We start from the raw sequence: 15,473 nt of genomic DNA, 5'->3' as shown, positions 1-15,473 counted from the left end.
GGCCAATCTTGAAACTTCCACCCAGGTGTGAAGTCTTGGCTTCCCCTCCTTACATATTGTTCAGATTCTCACGTGTGTAGAATTTGTCAGAACTCCACAGTAAATAGTGGCAGGATAGCCTCGTGGTTAATACCATAGGCTTTGCAGTTAGGCTCACTTTAAGTCATGGCTCGTCTGAACTGACTACATGAGGCATGGGACAAGTTGTTTAAAACCTGTGGGGAGCATTCCTTTATCCATAAGATAAGGGTGCCTGTGTGCTCGAGCTGCTGTGCAGCCTGGGAATGCCCCTAAGTGCTCCGATAAGGAGGAACTCAGCAAGTTCAGTCCACATTTGGAGTCCTCTTTCATCATCCCTTTTGAGAATTCACTGTGTTCTTGTTCAAGTTTGACGGTGGAGCACATCCTATTGTCTGGGTTGTCAGTAACACCAGGTTGAGAGAAACACTGGTATTTTCTCCCTCTCTTTGTGAATTAAAACAGGTCTAGAGAAACAAAGTAATTTTGCTATAGGCCATACACTTCAATCGTCCCTTTCAGTTGTTGGGAGTCTTCAAAATACTTGAGCCTCTACTATGGGTCAGGTAATGTTCAGGGCTCAGAGAGGGAGCAATAAAGGAAATGGTGCACAGCCTAGCTGATGAAACTGACATTGAAATTTACATGTCAAATGTTGATTTAGCAAGCAGTAAATAGGCATTGTTTTCTGCTATTAGTATTAAAGTTAAGAACAAAAAGACCCACATTGCTCTTAGGTTAAGTTTTCTTGCCTTCAGCTTCCAGAATTGAGCAGTCTTAATCAGCCCTGGGGCACTGGATTTACAGCATGCTGCTATCACTCAGAAATGTTAGAGCTGGAAGGAATCTTAGAGATAATCTGGTTCAACCCTGTCATTAAACAAACTCCTGTGCAGTCACCTTTTGCCCCGTCTTCTGCAATTTAGAATCATTTTGAAATAGGCCAAAAAAGTGTTAATCTGCCTTAAAGTCTCTTTTGAACTAAATTTACATAGTTACTGAATCCTCATAGTAGCATTTTGGGCGGGGCGGGGCGGGGAGGGGGGTGGCCCGCGGGCTGCAGCCTTTCCCCCAAAAGGAACTTAATTTGTAAAGTTTGAGGACCTGTGGAAGACTTAAGTGCTCATCAGAGTTATAGGAGGAAAGGCAAGTTGTCTGGTTAACAAGGACTTTCTACAGAGTATTGCACAGGATTAACAAGAATGATAATCTAGAGTTAGCTAGGAATTGGCAGAGAAGATAGGCTTGAAAGAAGGGTGCCTAGGACCATGTAGATAGGTAGAGAAGAAGTGGGATTTATTTTACAATGGGCCAAATAGGGAATAGTTGGGTTTTTTCCCTCTTCGGTATCAGCGCTTTATTGAATATGCAGAAGGCATCTCTATAGTCTTAAGAAATTATTTGACCTGTAAATCCAGTCTCAAAAAGAAAAGAGAAACTTCTTAATGCAGTTCTTAGTCTTATCCAACTTTGATAGGCTTCTAGGTCTCCTGTCCTTCCCTGAACATAGGCCAAGCACATAGAGCATTATGTAGTAAACGGAAGTTCGAGTCAGCAGTGGTCTTAGAAGCCTGATCTGGTCTTCTGTTTCACAGGCAAGGAAACAAGCCTGGGAAAGAGACAGGACTTGTCTCATATGAGTTAGTGGTAGCACTCAAACCAGGCTCCCAGACTTTTTTAAACCAGATTAACAATCCTGTAAATTATTTGGTGGATGCGATGATGTCTTTGTTTAGCTTTTAAGTACTTGTCACAAAAAAACAGGAGTTAGAACATCAACAGTTGGCTTTTATCCCCTTGCTTCCATTGCCAAAGGACCCTGTCCTGAATGCACCTAAAACTAAATTCAAGATTGCTGCCACTTAGAAGACAGCAGGCAAGCCTGAACTCATTGTCAAACTAAACTCAAATTCCTGCGTGCTCTCTAACGCACACACTGATCCTTCTGAGAAACAGCGATGAATAAGGAGTTTATATATATGATATATCATCTCCAGGAGAAACCCAAGGCTCATAAGACCAAATAAGAAGTTTGGAAAAGCTGGGGGTCTAGCTTATCCCATCTTGGTAAGACCCTAACTAGTTCTGCTTTACTGACTATTTCATGTTTACTGTGCTCAAGAGATCTTTAGGCGGCTTCACAGGGGTGGGAATCTAGGCCCTTGGTAAGTCTGGTCTGTGCATTTGTGCCCAGTGATGACTGTGAGCCAGGCACTGCGGGAGAGGCTATGGCAAAGTTTCCTCCATGAGGCATGCAGAAGACACAGGCCCAGATGACCACAATTCAAGGTCCCGAGAGGTGGGTAGCCTAGAAAGTAAGGCAGGAGTTAGTGTGGGGAGGGAAACTGGGGTCTTAGCAGTGGACTGGCTATCAGCCTGCACACACACACACCCACCCCAGTCTGTAGGAAAACCTGACGCTCAGAGCTGGCCCACCCCCGCCTAGACCCCTAGAAAGCAACTCTGAATTCTCTACTATGCCTTGGGCCTCAGAAAAGCGGAGAGCTGGGGGGTGATGATCGGCTACTTGGACATGATCAAAGGTGTCATTAATGGCCTTGGAAATTAACGGGACACAATAAACAGTGCTAGCATTGACTGGGAGTCCGAAGGTTTGGGTTCCACTGTCACCATTAGTAAGAGCTGCAGCTTACTGATTGCTATGGGCCAGGTGCTGTTCTAGACTTTATACCCATTAACCGATTCAATCCTCGCAACCCCCTTTTGAAGTCGGTGCTATAATTACCCCTATTTTACAGGTGAGGGGACCCAGGTTAGTGAAATTGCCCCATGTAGAACAGCTAAGCAGATAGCCAAGCTGAGGTCCAAACACAGGCATTTCGGGCTTCAGTCCGCGCTTCCTAACTGCTGTGTTGCACTCTTGGGACAGGTGGCTTAAATTCCGGGTTCTTCTGTTTTTCTTGGTTGTTAAATGGGCATAATCACATTTTACTCAGAAACTAATGGCCACTGTTTATTTTGTAATTAGGTGCTAATCAGTGTTTGGCACTGCCAGTCTGCGGGTGCCTCCCCTGTGTCTCAGCTGCCAGGGACCCTGTTCCTCCTTTCTGGTCTGCCCTTCAGTGTCTTGAGACAACCATGCAGACTTCTCTCTTATTGCTGCCTGCCTGCCTTCTGTGTGCACTGGGGATTTTAGATATCAGCCTCAGGAGACAGGAACAACCCTTGGCTTAAATGAGAATTTTGGCTAATTGGGTTGCACAGGATAGGCTTTTTATAGTGTAAATTTCCAAGAATTGCTTAGCTTGCTATAAAACATCAGTTCACTCTCAACTCCGATTTGGCCTTTGGGTGGGGTCCTTAGTGACCCCAAAATTTTGGATCCTTACCTCGTTGTCTTTAACATACACATTCTACATGCCTACTACTAGAACTTTCCCTGTGTCTTCTTTTTTTTTTTTTTTAAGCCTCCAGCTCACAGTTCTCCTCTTGTTTCATTTCACCCAATTATTGAGCCCCTGCTATGTGTGAGGCGGATCGAGAGGAGTGCAGAGACTTGGTTTCCTCCCGCAGTGCGCAGGCTCATGGAGGAGACGGACAGAACACAGATGTTACTTCACCGCAGCCTCTGAGAGGTGCTCTAAGGGAACGGTTGCCAGGAATGTGGACTAAGTTGAGGGGAGGGAAGGATGAGTTGTAAAAGGGTAAACAGAAGGAATCCTGGCAAGAGGTAAGGCCTAGATTAAGTGGGAAGGCCCTCGCATGTGGAGAGGAAAATGGGCCAGGGCCGCCAGGGGTTACTTCCCACTCTCTGCTTGGCTGGCAGAGTCTGCATTTTAACAAGACCCCTGTAATGTTCCATTCCTAATAGCTAGGCTCAGTATTTTCATGTTTGTGCTCATTTAATCCCCCATTTGAAGTTGGGTGTTTTCGTAACCTGGTCTTATACAGGAGAAAATCCAGATCCATCGAGGTCAAGTAACTTGTCCAGTACCACCAGTGAAGGGTCAGGCTCCAGATGTACACAGAAGCTCCTTCCAGTTTCCGTGTGCTTGACCTGCTGCTGCCTTATGACTGCCCAAGGGCTGCCCCTGGTGTCCAGACATATGAACATAATTAACACCCAGTAGTTGTATGCTCCGGTGTCCAGGTACCATGCAAAATGCTTCCTGTATCACAGTTAGGCCTTACAGTAGCCCGGTCAGGTAGATGTCTCCCAATTTATGGATAATGAAACAGATTCATAGGGTCTTAGGACCTTCGCCCAGGGTCACATAGCCATGGAAGTGAACAGTGGGGGTGCCAGCCCTGGGCCTGGCAGGCTCCGCAGCCCTTGTCCTGTCTTTTCTGTTAGGCCTGCAGGTTCTTGGCCTCTTGGCCTCTGTAGGACACTGTATCTTGTCTTGACAGCCACCCTAAGGGGTTGATTGTCTAGTGCACAGTGACATTTGACTAATCTCATGAAGTACTTTGAACACACCCTGTGTGTTGATACTGGACCCAGCCTCTTTATAGTGACAGGACACAGCCCAAGGTCATTGAGACGGGGACCAGGGCTTGGTCTGTGTGCTCATCTTTCTTTGGAAGAAGAGCTTGTCTTGGGAAGGGTCCTTGTCTTCAGCTTCTCAGGACTGATTGTCAGCTGAGCCACTTCTTTAAAATATATATATTAACATATAGCTTTTAACTGATCAAAAACAGGGCTGGCTGTAGTCATAATGAATTCAGAGTTCATTTTTCTAGGTTTTTTTTTTCCTAACCCTTTTTCTTAAAATTATAATTTTATATTCTACTTTTTTTTCCATTTCACGTTAAACTTGCTTCTGACCTGTTATGTGACCTCCTCTTTTGACTTTTTATTTAAGTAAATTAGAAGTATAACATGGCCCTTTAAAGCATTCAGCCAAGTGGCAATACTGTAATTAACCACTAACTCTTCTTGGACCGTTCTTTTCGATCCTTCACTTTTACTTTGTTGTGTAGAATACCCGTTCTGGGTGCTTCGGGGGCTTGCTGTGCCCTTTTTGTTGCTGTCGGTGATAGGGGTCTCGTTCGTTTCTGGTTTTTGTGTTTTTGGTACTCTTCTTAGAATAAATTCCTCGAGTGAGTTTTTTTATGTCCAATGGATTGAGCAATTTTAAGACTTGTGATACATACTGCTGAACTTGGTACATTTAAGTCAAAATCCTAATTAGTGCTCTACTGAAAAATGAACCTGCAGTTCGTATGATTGGACTATCAACACGAGGGACTTGGTGAACATGAAACTCCTTGGGGGCATATGTCCATGAACTTAACAAAGAATCTGTGTCAGCGGTGGGCCGTAGAACATCTAGGCTGTAGGCTCATGGTTAGGAATCCAGACTGTAGAGCCTGGGCCCATCTCTTACTAGCTGTGAGACCACAGGCAAGTAATTATTCTTGAGCCTTTGTTTCCTCCCCTGTAAAAGGGGATGTAATTATGTTCTCAGTAGATAGGGGTTTGGAGTAAGAAGAGAGGATTGGCTAGAGTACTCTCTCCATGCTTCCTTCCTGTCACAGAGGACATGTGATGTTACTAAGTTCTATTGATTCAAGATCTCCCCCTGCCCCCCCATCTCTCCCTTGCCAGTCCTCACTTCTTGGGGTTTCCAAAACTCCTGATGAATCTCTCAGCTGCCGGGCTGTCTTCCATCTCTAACTCCTCATGCCTGCAGAGGGAACTTGTAGGAGGGATTCTGAGACCTGCTCTTGCATGTGGCCGCATCTTGGTGATCAGAACCCAGTGTAAGCAGCTGTGTGCGGTAGTGTTCTTAGCAGCCTATTAGCAGTTCTAAGCAGTCTTACTTAAATGGTAGGTCTTAAACTTGGTGACTTAAGACTCTGTAAGCAGGATATCGTTCTAAAACATGTCAAGAACTTTTAGTTCCCATTTCTTAGAGCTTAAGCTCAAATCCTTCAGTCTGCCAGACCCCGTTTCTTAGGACCCAACTCCAGCGGCTTCACCTTCAGCCTCCTTTCTGCACATCTCCTGCTACATCTCTTATGTGCTGACCCCAGATGACTTGGGTCCCGAGCTGAGAGCTCACACCCCGTGTGTGGTGTGCTCACTCTCCATCCTGGGAGACACTGCCCAAGGGCCACCCCTGAGTGATCTTCAGCCTGCCTCTCTCCTAACCACCTTGCCCACTCCTTGTGCGGAATTGCACCCTGTTCCTTGTTCTCATCCCTGTGGGCTGTCATTCTGCTTCTAATGACCAGAAACCTGAACGAGGGCAGAGATGACTGCTGATCTCCTCTCTGGTGTCTCACAAGCAGCGTGTGCCCAGGAAGTGTTTAAATGGGATTGACTAGAGTTAGGAAATCCCAGCTTCTGGAGGCAGCTTGGGAATAGGCTCATGAACCCCTGGCTATGTTGTATCCCTTTCTAGGAGGTGCCTTCTGTCCCAAAGCTCACACCGACTCATCCTTCTGCCAAGCCTGCGGGCCTCAAGTTTCTGAACAAAGCAGGCCACGTTTTGTTGGGAGACACCTGCTTGACTTGTTTTTTTCCCCCATTTTCTCTGTCTCCCTGTGAACTGTGGCATGGAATGTTTTGAAATAGAGTATAATCTGTGGTCTCCAGGCTGTTGGACTTGAAGGGAAGGTAATCAAACTGTCCTGAAGGTGGGCCTGTCTCTTTAATCACAGTGCATTTCCTAGCCCCCTGGGACCCGGGTGACAGCATCGTGTTGGTGGAAGGACTTGGCAGCGGAGGCCCAGGTCTTACCCAACCAGCCATGGCCGTGATCTTGGGCCAGTTACTTAACCTTCCTTTTAGTTTGCCAACCTGTAAAAGCACGTCCAGAGAGCAGAGACGGCTCACATAGTGAGCCTTTACATAGTGCCTGGAACCCAGTGGCCTCTTAGGTGAATTTACCTGAAATCCTTAACACTTCCAGGGAACACTCCATCTCTCTCTCGCTCTGGGAAGCTAAATCTTTGACTCTTCTCACCTTACAGAACTGTCAGGCTGTACCAAACAAGGGAATTATAAAATTTAATTTTGTTTCTATCCACTCAAAACATTGTAAGCTTCATGTGGGGATTCTGCTCTAGTTGGTGCGTGTGTATTCTGGGTCTCCGTCCTGAAACTGCGGGTAGCCATGGCTGGGCAACTGCCGGGCCGGCTGTGAGATGGATGGATACTGATGCTCCCTGGGACCACCTGACCTTCATGAGCCCCTACTGACCGGTGGACCCCAGGGATGTGTCTGCAGGAATCCGTGTCCTTGCAGGACCATGGTTTGGTGATCCCTGAAAGTTTGAGCACTTTCCCTTCCCCAGTGTGCAGTCACCGTGGTAAATTAGAAGACAAGAGCTGTGGCCAGTCAGAAGAGGGAAGTCACCGGGGAGGTCAGGCGGGCATCAAGTAGGTTGGCGTTTGGGCAGGGGGTGAAGGTACACATTCAGATGCACCAGCAGAAGTGTGGGGAGAGAGAAGGCTTTCTAGGGAGGGAGCACCTCAAAACCGCCTGGTCTGCCTAGAACATGGGCTTAGCTATTTACGGCCTGAGCAATAGGATAAAATCATCCACTTTCATTTTCTGATTTCAACGTCCTGTTTCCTAGCGCTTCACTCTGTGACCTACAGCACTGGGCTTATTGGGATCGGTGGCTTCCTCGGACTTGACGGAGGCCCAGTGGAGAGGTTATTGATGGTCGGGATGTCCTTTCCCCAAAGTATCTGAGGCCCTGCAGAATCTGTTTCTTGTCTGTGACTTAACTCCCAGGACTACGTGGTGTCGGTGTCCCTGTGAATGTGGTGGGGGCAGCAGAGGCTCACAGAGCTTCGGCCATCCTTTGCCCAAGGTCCTTCCCGTCGTTTCTGTCTCCCCCATGTTTCCCTTCGAGCTAGGAGCCTACCCAGTTAGCCAGGGCACAGAGTTGTGATCTAACCCCAGACTCGGCACCTTCTCACCTGGACCCTTCCTGTGACTTCACCCTGGCTGGCTTCTCAGCAGAAACGCATCAGGTGCCACGTGCCCTCCGTCCTACCGTGAGGTAGGCAGGGGCCCAGGTGGGCAGTCTGCCAGAAGGAAAGGACTGGAATTGTCGCATGCCTCTCCTGTTTGTGAGTGGGCAGCAGGGGATTCCTGCGTGAAAACCCATGCTGCGGTTTCTGATGAAATGAGCCCACGGCCCTGGCCCGTGCAGGGAAGTGGTTCTTGCCTCTGGGACAAGTGCCGCCTTCCCTGGCTTTCCATTCTGACATGCTCCCTGATGCCGGGTCGGGTTCGGAGCCCGCTTCTTCCTGTCCGGCACTTTGCTCTCAACAGACAGCCCCTGCCTGTAGCATGTCCGGAGCTCAGCTCATTCCCCCCCACTGGAGCGAGCTTTTCAGTCCCTGGCCCATAACCCCCCCCCCCCCCGCCCGCCCCCAGGGCACTTGTTTACCCTTCTTTTCTTTCCTTGGGTCCTCATAACCTGGACTTACAATGTAGTCTGTTTTGCAGACTTGTTTTCTTTTTACTTTAGTTGCCCTGGTTACCAGCTTTGTATATAAAGTAATCACTATTCCCCACCCTTTATTTCCCCACTGTTTCAGTGAAAAAGTTGCACTGTTTTCTGATGGTAGCCCTTGCAGAAGGAATTTGATGGCTTTTTAAACACTTCCTTTCTGGCTGTACCACCAGCAGACCTTTTCCTGCCCTCGTTTTTACGGGTCTTTACTCTGGCGTCGGGATGGATTTGGGCTTTAGATCACCGCATCATTTCGCAGTGTTTTTAGATAAAGAGCCTCAGCCCACCAGAGCCAGTGACCTAGAAAGAGGATTATGAGATGGGAAAGAGCTAATTTTAAAAAGAAAACGCCCCATCTGCCCTAAACGGGTTCTACCTGTGTTGCTTTGATTGTGAGTAATATAAACAAACAAATTATATAATTACAGGGGAAGTGAGGTCTGTCTGATCATGGTCAAAAACCCAGAGCTTTTGCCTTGTCCATCTCTCTTCATCCTGCCTCAACCTAGAACTCCCAAAACAGTGGCTTCTGTAGACTCAGCTTTGGCAGAGGCTATGTAAAGAGATGTAGCTCTTATTTTCCTGGTGGAATGGAGACCCCGTACTAGGGATGAGAGGACTGGTCTTCACGCTCAGTCTTGAATGATCCATATGACCACCCACGGCAGGCCCCGCCTTTTCATCAGCAAGATAAGACTTCTGCCTATTTAGACTTTGGGGGCAGTTATAGTCCTCAGATAACTTCCACAGAAGGACTCCGTGTGCCATTAATTGCTTTATAAAGAACATTGGGATTTGTTTGGAGATGCCAGTCACCAGCTCTCCTGGAGTTTCTATTGGTTCAACAAAAGGAAAGACTTCTTGAAAGGCAGAGCTGGAGAGTCAAGCCAACACGACTTGATTCTAACTTCTGTGTCTGCTTTGGACTCCTGTTCCCACCAGACTTTCTTCCTGTTTACACCTCTCCCATGTCCATTATCCATCCCATCTCTCAGCCTAGAATTCTCTTCTTGCTTCTCCCCACTGATCTACTGCCTGTCCTGTAGGTGGAACCCAGGTCCTGCGCCTTCTGACTCCCAGATCTGGCAACTCCTACCCACCCGTCACTGCTCGTTGTAAAAGTTGACCTCGATGCAGATACTTAAGATGCTTGCTGTCTTACATACTTACCTGTTATCTCCTTGAAACTAAGCTTTGTAGAGAGAGGGGCCTGTTACAGACCTAACTTGTGCTAGGCAGATACGGTGGGCGAGCAGCAAACACTGGAATATGCCTCTCGAATGAAACTGTAGTGCTGTGTTCTAGGCGCATCCACAAGAGTCCTGCAAGTTAGGAGAGCGAGGAGGAGAGGTCCTTTGCCTGATAAGGATTAACAGACATTTTTACGGCCTTCTTGCACCCTTGACCTTGTCTCATCAGCAGCCCTGCGAGCCATGGGGGGTGTGATGCTGCTGGTCCGGAGGCGCTGGAATGAAACACAGTGGCTTCCCAGTCACATGGATTGGAGTCCCTGGGCTCTTAAGTCTCTGGGAGCCTCAGGTTCTTCATCTTTTAAGATGGGGCTATTTCCGTCCTACCCCCGGGGGGGGGGGGGGTGAATACCAGCTTGAAGGTCAGAGGCCAGTGTAGGTATTCTGTGAGTGAGTGACGTGTGGCTGTGTACAGGTGTGGCGGCAGAAGCAGAGACTTGGAAAGGTGAACTAAGTGCAGTTGCCTCCTGGTTATTCATTGAACCGGTCAGCAGGCAGCGGGTAATTCCAAAGCCAGGTGCTTGACCCCAGTGTCCGCAGCCTGTGTCATTTCTTAGCTTGTTAGCCCTTGATTCATCCCATGTGAGTAGAGCTGGGCCTGCTTCGTGCAGTGTTGGCTCCGTGCGGGGTTTGCTGGTCCTCTCGGATGGGAGCCTGGTCACCACTGTCCCATCGTAAGTCCGCTGTGCTGCATGCGTGTCGTCTGAGAGTGGTGTGGATGTGTCCGTGGCACTCAAGCTCTTTCCGGTCTTCCTTCGATTTAGGAGAAAGGATCCTGGGTTATGCCGAGGAGCCCTGCTATCTCTGGTTTGTCATGGAGTTCTGTGAAGGTGGAGACCTGAATCAGTACGTCCTGTCCCGGAGGCCGGACCCAGCCACCAACAAAAGCTTCATGCTACAGCTCACAAGCGCCATTGCCTTCCTGCACAAAAACCACATCGTGCACAGGGACCTAAAGCCAGACAACATCCTCATCACCGAGCGGTCTGGCACCCCCATCCTCAAGGTGGCAGACTTTGGACTAAGCAAGGTCTGTGCGGGGTTAGCCCCCCGAGGAAAAGAGGGCCATCAAGACAACAAAAATGTGAATGTGAATAAGTACTGGCTGTCCTCAGCCTGCGGCTCAGACTTCTACATGGCCCCCGAAGTCTGGGAGGGACACTACACAGCCAAGGCCGACATCTTTGCCCTGGGCATTATCATCTGGGCAATGATAGAAAGAATCACTTTTATTGACTCTGAGACCAAGAAGGAGCTCCTGGGGACCTATATCAAACAGGGGACCGAAATCGTCCCTGTTGGTGAGGCGCTGCTAGAAAACCCAAAGATGGAGTTGCATATCCCCCAGAAACGCAGGACTTCCATGTCTGAGGGGATCAAGCAGCTCTTGAAAGATATGTTAGCTGCTAACCCACAGGACCGGCCTGATGCCTTTGAACTTGAAACCAGAATGGACCAGGTCACATGTGCTGCTTAAAATTCAGGGCAAAGCATCTTGAGTGTTTTTAAACTAGGTGAGTGTACTCTTTTTGTTCTGCATGCACACTTCCCGGACTGGATTCTTCATCTCGGGCCCTACAGTGGGCCCCATGGAGCTGGGGGGGCGATGGAGGGTTGAAGACAACCGAGTGCTTATTGTGAGAGGACCCGCCTGAGTCTTGAGGAGGAGAGCTTTGGGGGAGTGAGAGCTGAAAAGTCTAGGAAAGTTCTCTGAGGGAACATCGCATTTGAGCAGAGTCTCATGTGTTTTAGAAATACTTTTTCTCGTCAATTAATAAATGCTTACTGGAGAAAATGTGCAAAAGAGATAACGGACAATTTTTTTCAGAGAATAAACATTATCCATAATTGTATCCTTCCTATTCACATGTCCAATTCTGCACAGTTGAGACCGTGCTATATTTAGGTACAGTTTTGTTTCCTGCTCTTTGAATACTCATCTGAGCATCTCCCCATGTGATACTTGGGAAGTTCGGTTTTCAATAATTGATGTCCCATTATATGTACAATTTTCCTATTTTAGATATCTGATGGGTTTCCTTCATTTTAGATAGTGTAAATAATGTGTGAGTGAATATTCTTATATGGAAGTCTTTGCTTATTTAAGAGATTGATTGTGGGCTTCCATTTGTCAAGTATTGTGCTAGGCTCTGGGGTAACAGCGGTGAGCAAATTCAGAAAATGGCTCCCCCATCCTCATGAATTCTGCAGCTTAGTTGAATTAGTCGGGGAGAGAAACATTGATCGTTATTTGTCATAGGTGCTTTACGACAAAGGAGAAATGATATTAAGGGAAATTAGCCTTTTAGGTGATGGTGCCCTGAGGCAGGAGTAGGGAATTGGGAGCATTCCAGGTAAAAGGAGTAACCTCTGCAAAGGACCTGAAGCTGGAGGGAGCCTAGCACACTTGAGCGCCTCCGCCAGTTTGGGGTAGTGAAGAAAGCAGACCTTTGGTAATCAGACAGTGACCTGTCAGGAGAGTTAGGCAGAGCTGAGGTGGAAAATCCAAAAGTGTGTACCGGGCAGGGCAGTGGTCATTGAGATGGACCAGAGAGTCTGGGGTGTGAGCAAGGGACATAAGATCAGAAATAAGGTGAAATGGGGACCCTGGAATTTGACCTTAGGAGGCATTTGGGAGCCACATGCATACCAGAGCAGAAGGGTGCAGCGTTAAGGACTTCCGGTACATGCGAATGGAGTTGAACTGGAGCCTGAGAGACCAGCTGGACCAATGGTTTTATTCCCAGTGCTAGTAAGGCGATGTTGTTGAACCGGAAATTAAGTAGCACTGAGGATGGAGGAGTGCCTGGATCATCATCAAGGCAGGCAGTTGGCAAGACAGCCGGCCAGATGTGGAAGCAGAAGAAAGCAATACATTGGGAGAGATTGATGGCAATAGATACAAAGGCTGGCTGGTGTATTGGTCAGATTTGACTTGTTTTCAAGTAAGGCAGCCTAGCTTTGTGAGAAGGGACAAGAACATTGACTCCTCCCATATATGCCAGGTGGGTAGTAGCAATTGGTTTTCCCTTTGCCACCCTGCAAGGGGTTAGGTCATTTATCCACTGTCCTTCTAATTTAAGTGCAGGTGTATTTTCCTCATGACCCTCCCCCCATCCTACCTTTTTTCTTAATCTGGCAAGCTGGAAATAAGCTATTCTTATATTTGCTGAAGCCTTGAGATGAGGTGATGAGGGGTGGTGCTAATCCCAGGGGTCACCCTGGGCACAGAGCCGTCCGTCGCCTGGGTGGGTTCTTGGTCCCTTCCTTTCCCCCCATCGCCCTCGGAGTGCTGTTTGCTGTCAGTGAGTGCTGAGCGGAGCCTGGTCACATCTGTAATGTTCTCAGTGAACTTACTTCGGGAGCGAGCCACTAGGTTTAATTCTTCCTTCCCAGAAACATTGAGCACTTTGGCAGATGGCAGGCCAGTTTGCCCTGATGCCCACTGAGTGAGAGTGTTCTCCAGAGCTCGGTTTGGGGTAGTGCCGTGTTAGAGCCCAGAAAGGGTTGGCTAGACCACGTTTTAGTCATATTTCATGCCACCACTTCTCATTTCCAACTTATCGCTTCCACTTTTAAAAAACCTCTTAGAGGGACACCTGAGTGGCACAGTCGGTTAAGCACCTGACTCTTGGTTTCAGCTCAGTTTGTGATCTCTGGGAGATCCGCTCATCGTGGAGTCTGCCTGAGATTCTCTCCCTCTGCCCCTCCCTCCCCCCCACCCCATAAACGTGCGCGCGCGCTGTCTCTCTAAAATAAATCTTAAAAAAAAAAAACCTCTTAGAATTCAAGTTTTGTCCTGGGGTAGGATGAAGGTTGTCATTGGGAGAGACCTGAATTTGGGTTAGGATTGTGGGGTTGTCAAAACTAATTGAGATCAGGTCTCCATTTGGACAGCCACCGTTGGGATTTGTCCTGGTTTGCAGGGCAAAGTTCTAGCTAAAAGAAGGGTGATTCCTCCAGGTAGGAGAAATAGGTGACGTTGCCATAAGAGAAGATGAGGCACATAGCCCTGCTGAGTGTCCCGGGCTCTGACGGCTGGTGACAGCAATACTTGGTCAGCTGGTGCCTATTTGAGCCTAGCCTGTCCCGGCCCGGCATTTAGATCTGTGGGCCTGGGCCCAGGTCTGTGTAACCAGGAGCTGACCCTTGTAGTGCCAAAAGCTTCAAATCATTTGCTGTGTCAATGAACTGTGTCTGGCTGGGTAAGGAATCAGAGGCTTGAGTTGGAAAGAGCTATTGTCCAAACTACCCCTGCTCCCCACTTAAGTTTTATAGATAGAGAAGCTAATTTCACGTAGTCAACATATTGACACACTATTTGCCAGGGATTATTTTAGTTATACAAGATATTTTAGCGGATAAAATAGACAACAATTTTTGCAGTTGTGGCACTTACATCCTGGTGGGGAGATAGACAATAAACATAGTATGTTTGAAAATGCCAAGTGCTCCGGGGGCCTTAGAGCAGGACAAGGGAGATCAGAATGCTGGGAGGTGGAGGGTGGAGGTGTACTTTTAAATGGAAGAGATCAGGGTGGGTCTCTTGAGACAGTGACCTTTTGAGTAAAGGCTAGGAGTTGAGTGAGTCATGAGGATTTCTGGAAAAAGAGCATCCCAGACAGAGGGAACAGCCAGTATAAAGGCTTGAAAGCTGGATAGAGAGCTGGGAGGGGAGTGTAGTAAGAAAAGAAGCAAGAAAGGTAACTAGGAGTTAATTAGAGTAGGCCTGTAGGCCATTGTAAGGATTTGGGAGTTTGGGCCTGGGTAGGATGGAAAGTCCTGAATGCGTGTTCGTTCAGCTGTGGGATAGCTGATCTTTTGAAAGGATCGTTGTGGCTGCTGTGATAAAAGTAAACTCTAGGGGAACAAGGGAGGGGAAAAGATGGGAGGCTACTGTGACAAGCCAGGTGAGAGAGAATGGTGGCTTTGAACAATGGAGCCCGGGAGGGGATAGTAGATTTGGGGTGAATTTTGAAGTCAGCCAACCATTTCCTGCTGGATTGAATGTAAGGTATGACAAAGGAATCAAAGAGGGCTTGGAGGTTTTGGCCTTGGAAGCCCTTGGAAGGATAGAGTTGCCACCAAGTGAGACGGGAGGGACATGGAGAGGAACAGGTTGGGCTGGAGAAGGTTAGGCTTTGCTGCCGTGTGTAAGTTTGCAATGCCTATTTAAAATCCAAGTACAGAGGTGGAGTGGGTAGTTGGGAGTCTGGAGTTCAGGGGAGAGATCTGGTCTAGAGATAGAAATTTAGAGATGGCCAAGGCACCAGAGTAGGGATAGAGAGTTCAAAGAATGACTGGGCTCTGGGCCATCCCACAGTGAGGTTGGGGAGAAGGAAAGGAGCCAGCGAGATAGGAGACCTGGGATATGGTGTCCTGGAAGCAGGTGAAGACACGGTGAGGAGGAAGTAATTGGCCGTGGCCCATGTGCTGGTGGGTTGAGGGAGATGGGGACTGAGGATTGACCTTTGGCTTTAGCCAAAGTCATTGACACTCACGAGCAATTTTGGTGGCACGTAATGAAGAGAACCCCTCAAACCACAGCAGGTTTGAGAGGGAATGAAAGGGAAGAAAATTGAGGCAGTGAGAGTTGACCAGTGATTCTCCAGGTTTTTGGTTTAAAAGCCCAGTTACACTTGCGAAATTGAGGACTCTAAAAAGCTTTTGTTTGGGGTTATATCTATGGATACTGGTAATATTAAAAATTAAAACCGAGAGGGGCGCCTGGGTGGCTCAGTCGTTAAGCGTCTGCCTTCGGCT

At 48.0% G+C, this 15,473-nt stretch overlaps 1 protein-coding gene across 2 annotated transcripts in view; it reads left to right on the top strand.

Moving 5' to 3' along the window:
- STK35 (serine/threonine kinase 35) overlaps positions 1 to 15,473 on the top strand; it is a 43,519-nt gene that overhangs the window by 3,153 nt on the left and 24,893 nt on the right. For both annotated transcript variants that reach the window (XR_004917695.2, XM_036093361.2), the window contains exon 3: positions 10,475 to 11,224. Coding sequence is in view for 1 of the 2 variants with exons in the window: in XM_036093361.2 (XP_035949254.1) it covers positions 10,475 to 11,187 (713 nt within the window). In the remaining variant the exon portion in view is untranslated. The remainder of the gene's footprint in view (positions 1 to 10,474; positions 11,225 to 15,473) is intronic.

This window comes from Halichoerus grypus, chromosome 10 (genome assembly GCF_964656455.1).
Source record: "Halichoerus grypus chromosome 10, mHalGry1.hap1.1, whole genome shotgun sequence".
Classification (NCBI taxonomy): Eukaryota; Metazoa; Chordata; class Mammalia; order Carnivora; family Phocidae; genus Halichoerus; species Halichoerus grypus.
The sequence above is the reverse complement of the archived record's forward strand: the minus strand, read 5'-3'. Positions and strand labels throughout refer to the sequence as shown.